The sequence below is a fragment of the Limulus polyphemus genome, unplaced genomic scaffold (assembly GCF_000517525.1).
Source record: "Limulus polyphemus unplaced genomic scaffold, Limulus_polyphemus-2.1.2 Scaffold2395, whole genome shotgun sequence".
In the NCBI taxonomy this organism is placed as follows: Eukaryota; Metazoa; Arthropoda; class Merostomata; order Xiphosura; family Limulidae; genus Limulus; species Limulus polyphemus.
The window spans coordinates 110,297-119,227 of NW_013668005.1; the positions used below are offsets into that span (position 1 = coordinate 110,297).

General features: G+C 32.8%; 1 protein-coding gene across 2 annotated transcripts in view; it reads right to left on the bottom strand.

Moving 5' to 3' along the window:
• Positions 1-8,931, bottom strand: part of LOC106466844 (protein NRDE2 homolog) — a 53,672-nt gene that overhangs the window by 23,676 nt on the left and 21,065 nt on the right. For both annotated transcript variants that reach the window (XM_022394909.1, XM_022394910.1), the window contains exons 7-10: positions 4,594-4,791; positions 2,620-2,756; positions 1,671-1,798; positions 312-383 (exon numbers count right to left, since the gene is read on the bottom strand). In XM_022394909.1, coding sequence (XP_022250617.1) covers positions 312-383; positions 1,671-1,798; positions 2,620-2,756; positions 4,594-4,791 — 535 coding nt within the window. The remainder of the gene's footprint in view (positions 1-311; positions 384-1,670; positions 1,799-2,619; positions 2,757-4,593; positions 4,792-8,931) is intronic.

Consider the following 8,931-nt stretch of genomic DNA (forward strand, 5'->3'; position numbering starts at 1 on the left):
TGTATATATATATATATATATATATATATATATACACACACACACACACACACACATATATATATATATATATATAAAGTGATCACTCAACACTGGTTTGTAATTTCAATGATATTCCACACGTAAGACAAGTTTTACCATTTTTCTGGAAATGCTAGAAATCTGAGAAGATACTTTGGTTCTTAAAAAAGGTTAACTTCAATGAAGAAAGAGAAAAATTGGTAGAAATTAAAATTAAAGAAAGAATACTAAAAAACAAAATATTATATTTGTTGTAAAAAAAAGAAAGTCAAGACACACTAAGATGGTACCTTGGCCCATGGGCACTGCTGCAAGGCTCGATAGAAAATAACTTCCGCTCTCTGATAGTTTTGTCGTTCTACCTAGAGAAAACATACAGTTAAATTAAATGACGGGTAGAATTTAGCATACATCTTACTTGAAAAATCATTTTAAGTACCATAACTAATCAACTGAGAATTCTGGGTTTTAAAATACAAGCATTTTCACATTTTGTTACTAACGGTGTCTTACAAAAAAATACAATACAGTTAAATCACTGATATGACCTTGCTAAATGTCAATCCCAGAATCATATTTTTGTACTTTACCAAAATAATCTAACAGAAATTAACTTAAAGAAAATATTTTCACTGTTCCTCTTAACACTTCAAAGTGTTATTCCTAAATCATTTGACGTGTAAAGATTTCATTTTGCAACCAAATCAAGTTTCAAGCACCATTACATGGTTTGCATCACAAGAATAATGTCCAGTGAATTATGTCCAGTGCCAGACTTAAGTAGAACCATTACAACCAACATAGAAGTTTTTAAAATTTGCAGACTGGAAACTTTGGCTTACACTGTCACATACAAATACAAACTGATAACCAAAGAGAACACATACAACAATTAATAACTGACTTAACAATAGTAATGTCATGTGTTATCACATGCACATGAAAAGGGATTAGAATGACTAAACAACAGAAAATCACAAGCTATCAAAATACACAAAAATAAAAATAATAATAATAATAATTACAGAGGCCAAGAATTATTCCTGTTTGTCTGTTAACTATTACCTTTTGCTAAGAGTTTAATGTTAAGTGGTGTTTTATCTATTGTACCATGTTTCATTAGACTGGACTGGTGAGTGGAAAATAATATTTAACATTTAAATAACAGTCAGGGGGAGGGGGATATTCGTAAACCTCATTAGTGGACTGTATGATCTGATTTTCCTGCTACTTGAGAGGCCTCATGCTTGCATAGGCCAACACCAATTATAACAAACTTTTAATGTAACATATTAGAACTACAGATAACATTTTTGTCATCTTATTCATAATTTTCAAATTCCATGGCATCAAAAATATTACTACACCAAAATAATATAATATTTTAGCTAAATTACACAAGCTCTATCCAACTAGAATTTAAATAATTTTCACAAAAACACAGTTTTTTTTTTACCTGTGGTGACTGTCTATAAAGTGCTGAACAGTGTTCTTATTCTATGAAACCATTTTTTGTTAGGTAAGAAATGTACAAATAATAACAGTAATAAACAATTAACGTACATGAACTGTGGTTCAAAACTGGACCTTAAGAAATAAATTTAAAAGTGTAAAAACAATTACTACATAGATATAGTACACCCATTTACCTCAAACTTTAAGTACCACCTCCACAACCCAACACAATGACGTGAAGGTGATTCATCAAGTGCCCTTTCAAACAGAGATCTTATTCTCCATGTAACTCCACAGTCTGGAACTGAAGGCACTACTGATCCTACAATTAAAAGAAACACGACTTACTTTAGCCTAGAATAATATAAACTTGTATATAGTACATCTCACAAATTATTAAACTTTTGGTACTGTTTGAGAAATCACACTTAAGTTAGATAAATATCTTAAATAAAAAAATAAATTAAGAAACACTGAGAATTTTGTGAATCAATGGCAGATACTTTGCATTACATACGTCACTAACAACAAAGAAAAGATTCGTGAACTGATTATCTACTAAACAGACTTCTATTTGCTTGAAATAATTACACATAAGTCAATTATTTTTAACTTATGGAATGTCAAGAGAGCAATTATGCACATTAATAAAACTGCAACAGTACTTTCAATCTTTACATGAAAGAGAAGACTGACAGATTTTGGTGGAGGAAAATCTTTGGTTTTTATTTTCCAAGTTTCAAAATCCACTTTACTTACATCTGAAGCTAGAATTTACTAATAAAATGACATCATACTTCTGAAAATCAATAGTTAAAAATGGTTAAAACATCTGTTAATTCCTCAAGAACCCAGTCCACCAAAAGAAATGTGTCTAACATGTAACCTTAATATCCTAAACAGTTTATTCTGATAACAATAATATGGCAATGAAGTATCTATATTTCCATGACATCTGGCAAGAAAGTTATCACAAGTACTTTCTTTTCATGTAAAATGTGTCCTTAATTGTAAAATGACTGCTCTTTGTGGCTTCTCTCGTTTTCTTTAGAATAGCAGTCTTGTCAACATCATAATATTAAAATAAGATGGTAGTTAGAAGGGAGACTTTTCTCATGATAAAAGATAACCAAACGTGCTTACCTGATATGTTCTTATCATTGCATGCTGATTCAATTTCCTTAGAGATTTTTTCATGCCTCTTGTGTTCTGCATACACTGCAAACATCCAAATTATTGGTGAAGTCTTGTCTGGGAACTTCAATATATCATTGAAGAACCTAAATACATAATTGAAAATGCTTTGTCTGACCATATCAGTTATGGGAACATTAACAAATATTTAAGGATTCTAATAAAGTTAGACACCATAATCCAAAACAATCTTTCAAATTATTTTATCAAGATACAATTGAAAAAAATATCTATGGATATAAGGCTATATATATAAAAAAAGAAACTTGTACATAACAAAATAACCATAATCTCTTACAGGGAATTTGTAATATTGTTTAATGACTTAGCTTGCTCTGATAAGAAGTTAATATTAATTCATTGTAACTCAAGACCTAAGAACAGATTATTAACCAAAATTTTGTTACATTTATCCATAGTGATACGCTACTGTATGTAATGATCCAGGTAATAATTTGGTTTTGTGACTCCACAAAGACCACGACACAGATTACTCGACCAACACATGACACAATTATCTTTAATAATCCACCAATATATGCAATTTTTCTGGGTATTACTTTGTCTAGCTTGTTCTGCTGAACAAACTCTAAATGAATAAGGATATCACTGTATGTAATGTATCCCATTCATCTTACTGGTCTAATGCATCCACTTTGTTTGGAGAAGTACACTATGAACAGGTTAAGACATGGATCAAGAAGGTATCTTTCTAGGCAAAGTATGAGCATGGAGGTGGGACAGAAGGAGGCTCACAAAGTAAAATAGAGTCATTATGATATACAAGCAAAAAAAGATAGAAAGTCACAAACCTGAATTATGAGCATAACAAAAAGAAAAAAATGAATTACCTGTTCCTCAATGAGAGGGGAAGAGCCAGAAGGAAAAACTGGAGGTGGAAGAGCTAGCACAAATTGTCAACAAGCAAGGTAGGCTCCAAAGAAGGTAAACAGTTGTCAACAAGAAAGGTAGGCTCCACAGAAGGTAAACAGTTGTCAACAAGAAAGATAGGCTCCACAGAAGGTAAACAGTTTCAACAAGAAAGGTAGGCTCCACAGAAGGTAAACAGTTGTCAACAAGAAAAGGTAGGCTCCACAGAAGGTAAACAGTTGTCAACAAGAAAGGTAGGCTCCACAGAAGGTAAACAGTTGTCAACAAGAAAGGTAGGCTCCACAGAAGGTAAACAGTTGTCAACAAGAAAGGTAGGCTCCACAGAAGGTAAACAGAACAATGTGTTACCTAAAATGAACAAATCTACAGAAGGGAACCAATCATCTTATCTAAAATAGTGGTAACACCATGGATGAAAAACATCAGCAATGAACATGTTGTCCTCCCGTGGTTCATCACCATTCAATAAGATTGTGGTAATTTAATATTTCCAAAATATGTTACACACCAGCCATTAGCTTCATGAACAGATAAAATGCCTCCAGTTGCTGCTGACTCGGGTGAAAAGAAATGCCTGAAGAGGAATATCTGGGCCTCAGAACTTTTTTCTATTCTTTGATAGATTGTTGAGGCAGAGTATTCATGACAAGTAAACTGGATGTATGGCAACTGCCTGTTGCAAAAAACACAAGTGAAGATGAAAGATGGAAGGCTTTTGACACAGTTTCCTCTTCATTTGTTTTTTCTATTAAGTTGTTGTCTGAAGTAGCACAAAGAAGAAAAGTGTTGGATAGAGAAAATGAAGTTGTAATCAGGTGGATGAAAAGAAAGCATAAGAGGACAAAAGTAATGTAGGACCAAATAAAGAAAGGCAGTCGATCAAAGCAATTAGCAACTAAAAAAAAACAACATTTCTGAAGTTCCTATTGTACAAGTTTATAAAAAAACAATCTTGCTTTTAATATTCATGAGAATCTATTTCATGGTCAGGTATCTTTATAAACAAATCACTATTTAAAGATTTCTTCTAACCTCCTTAGTCTTCCTGTCACTAGTGAGTTTGTCTCCATATTTACCAAGCCTGCAAGAAACTGGGAGTTAGATGGAAAAGCTGTAAGTGCTTCAGTTAAATGTGATCTCAGAGATTTGAGAGGAACTAGAGGCCGCTGACTATCATAGGCTATTAGATTTATATATACTTCGTATAAATTCTCCTTAAGTAGTTCAGACCTACATATAAAGATAAATGTACATAAATTAGAAATCAAAACTGTTTTTACTCAATAATAACATAGTTCATTACTCTTTTCATTCTTTTTTCAAAGTCTGGAAAAACACATTCATTTAATTTAAAACCTTCCTCTTAAAAATCCTTTAATACTACAGGTATTAGATTCAGATTGCTTATATTCTACATTACAGTAAGGCTACTTCTTTGGATGATAGTCGTGATGATTTTATCTTCAATTCAAATTTGGGGCAGACTTTTTTTCTATATACTAATTATTTATTAAGAAACTTGGAAAATAATATTCATTTTTTTTTTTTACAAACAAAAAATAACCAACAATGTAGCAAGCTATAACAACCCCATCAAAACTTACTACAAATTTCTTTGAAAACTATGCTGTTCAAGTAGCCTCACAGTTATAAGATTACAACTAAAACTACACACAGTTTGTCACGTTTCTTGTATTATTTCCAGCATAAGCAATTGCCCATACTTATACAAACAACTAAAAAAATAAATTTCTTTCAATAAAAAATTTAAACCAGTAGTGTATGTTGTGAGAAACAATTCAAAGCTATAAGTTGATTGGGAGGAAGTTACATTATCACACAGAATTATATCTTTAGGTTTAAATTAAATATTCTATGTTCTATCAGGCTAACCAAGTGTATTAATTTTTACATTAATTAATTACACTAATGGAAATTTCAAATCAGGTATACCTGTGATATACTGAAAGCCTTTCCTTGCTAAGTTGCTTTGGTGTCAACAATCAACAACCATGTGATTGAAAGTTCTAAATGTGCTTGATCCAATGCAGAGCATGCATCAACTTACCCATCATTCTCCACTCTTCACCTTCCACGTGACTTATTACACGTGTCAGGATATCTCGCAAACTCTGTTTTCTCACCATAATTCAGATTTTCTTGATGACAGTTTTGCTGTTAACTGCATTCACTATATCTGCTTTGAGGCCTTACTTGCATAGTCTGTCTCCAGCATGCAGGTAGACCTTGTGGTGGCATTGTTGGTCTTCATTGACCAAAGTTATTCAGGCCATTATTTAGGAGTTGCCTGCTGGTGTTCTTGACCAACATGCCTACCTTTTCTCATGATGATATGAGAGAGAAAAAAATTAAAATTAAAAAATCAATCCTTTGCTCAGACCTATTCACTCTCACTGCTGATGATCACGATTTATTAGCTACCTTTATTTGTGAAGAAGCTCCTGCTAGACTAATCTCCCTGTTATCTTCTCAAATGTTTTATTTTTCAATCCCTCATCCACCCTTGTCTATTTCTCATTGAAGTCAGCTATTATTACTCCTCCCCATTGACCCACTCAATGACTCTTCTGTTATCTCCCATCTGGTCTGTAGGGAGAGGTGGTGAGGGGGTCACCTTGAACAACTGATTTATCTGTGAGACCCTTGGTTTTGTGATCCTTGGACTTGACAGCTCCTTCAATCTGTTCTTAGTATCTTTTTCTCTTCTTTCCAATTCATTTACTCACAAATTCCGAATCAGGAAGTACCAAGTTTCCTTCAGAAAGAAGGAAGCTAAAAACCTACCTCTTTGTGGTTCCAAAGAAATCTGGAGTTGGAGATCTGTTTCAATTCATCTTTTCCTGGAGATACCCCATTTTCTATATGAACACAAGATTGTTATGAAAGTTTCTTAGATTCAACCAATGAATGATGTTGGTGGATATACAAGATGCTTATCTTTATACCCCTATTCATTCATCATCCTATCTTCTTTTTCTGCCATCAGGGGTAGTTTATCAGTCCACTGCATTTCCTTTTGGCTTAGCTTCAGCTCATTTTTTCTTATCAGTATAGTTTTTCTAGTTTTCTTCATTCATTTAACATCTACTTTTATATTTACAGCGATATTTGACTTATTCTGACCCTTTCATCCATTCAGTATCTTTCACGCACTCAATTGACCACCCAGCTGACTATATCTCCGGGGTAGCTCATCCACAACTCCACATCTCATTTAGTACCAACACAGTATTTGGCACATCTGGGATTTTGGATCAACACAGTTCAAGAAACACTTGAAACACAAGTCTTGTTTTCATATTATTCTGTTTTCCACACTTACTACCAAATACATCCTTTTTACTTTTGAAAAGACAGCTTCACATAGTCATTCCCTTGAGGTACACTCACATACAACACCTTCAGTGGGATGTTGCTTCTCAGTAGCATTTATCTTCAGACTCATTATCTTAGGGAATTTCTCTCTCTCTGCCACTACTGTCGATTACCTTTGAATTTGGCTTTACTGACTTTATATTATTATTGCAGTTTCCATTTTTCTTCCACCTACTATAGATCTGCATGATTTCAGAGCTGTCTTTCTTGTAATCTAGGGTGCTGTCTTGAAGGAACATTGTGTTTTGGGTTCTTGGTCTCCTCAGGAATCAGAATTTAACATCAATATTTTGGACCTTTGGGCAGTTCAGCATGCTTCTCAAAAGCTTCCTACCCTTGCTACATCACTACTGTGTTTTAGTTCACACAAACTTTTTAACAGTGGTGGTGTGTATCAATAATCATGAAGAAATTAAATTTTGCAGCCTGTCCATTCACATCATACCTATTTAGAGCTTGTCATGTGACATGTGTTATGAACATTCTTATGTATTATATTTACAGAGATCATTGGCTTCTTCCTATAGAGTGGACCTTTCACCCTTCAGCTTTTCAATGGTTATGCAATGCCATGGTCATAATTTTTTTCCACTATTATTGGTTTACAGTTCCAGACCCAGATTCTTCAGCAATAGAAGCTTTAAACCTGTCTTGAGAGATTATATTACTCTATGCCAACCCTCCTCTTTGACTTCTACCTGAAGGCATCTTTTACATCAGCCTCAGACATCTATCTTCCGCATTGATATTCATCATCCAGAGATTTGGAGCTGACTATTATGCAATCAGTTATCAAAGAAGACCAAATATTTTCTCAAGTAACTACTGTTATAATATTCTTGCTAATGTTCATTCCTGGCCACCTATCAATCTTGCTGGATGTTATAGCCTTAGAAATTTCTTCTTGCCTTTTTTTTTCTAATTCCTCAACACATTACCTCATTCTTCTTGTTCTTATTTCATCATCATGGCTTATGTCAATAAGTTTGGTAACATAATAATTGAAGTTTTAGTACTATATATTACTCAATTTCTTAATTTAAAAGCAAATATAAAAAAACACAGATAAACATTCATTTTTGTATGTCACGTGGTATGTTGAATGCAGCATTGGTTCAAATTAAACGTTTGTAATGTCAAAATACTAAGTCTATAGTTTCATATGAATTAGGAACTCAAATTATCGATATTCACAAGCTAGAATATAAAATATGAGCCTCTTATCTTTTCAATTTGCCAAGATATTGCTCACGAAATAAATCAAACACAGTAGCACCCCACCCACCTCTTTCCATTTTTGGAAACACTGTCTTATATACACTTACTTCTATATATGACATGAATAACCAATCAGAAGCTCAGAATGTCCCCCTAGTGACTTTCTCAGCCATTTTAACAGACTTGGCACCATTTCTTTCTTTTGAACCAATATTTCAACAAGATAGGGTGTGTCTTTGGTCTGCTCAAAATTTCATATTTTTTTAGACTAAAATACAGCTTAGTTACTTAGCTTGATAAATTATAGTGGAATTTTATGGTATTAATGTAGTAATTTATGTTTTTTTAGTTATTCAAAGGTATATATAAAACTTAAAAAAATGATTTTGTTTCAAGCAGCAACCAAGTACAAAGGTCGTAACTAAAAGATATAATGGTTTGCTTTACGTCTTTAGTTACTGTTCTATATTTTAAGAAAAATAAGTTTAAGAACTTATTTCCATATAGCAATAATCTATATACATATATAATGTATAATAATTGAAATGTGATTGTATTTTAAAAAATACTAGTCAACTAAAACACAGCTAAGACAAGTTACTTTGCACAGACCAAAGGTCAGTTTTATGTTATTTGATATGGTAACATGAGTGCACATGAGCCATGTCATTGTAACTTCTGTATTGTTAGCCAGGCACAGATGAAAGGTCAATATAATAAAAAATAATGAATATATGTAAATGTATAATGTTATGA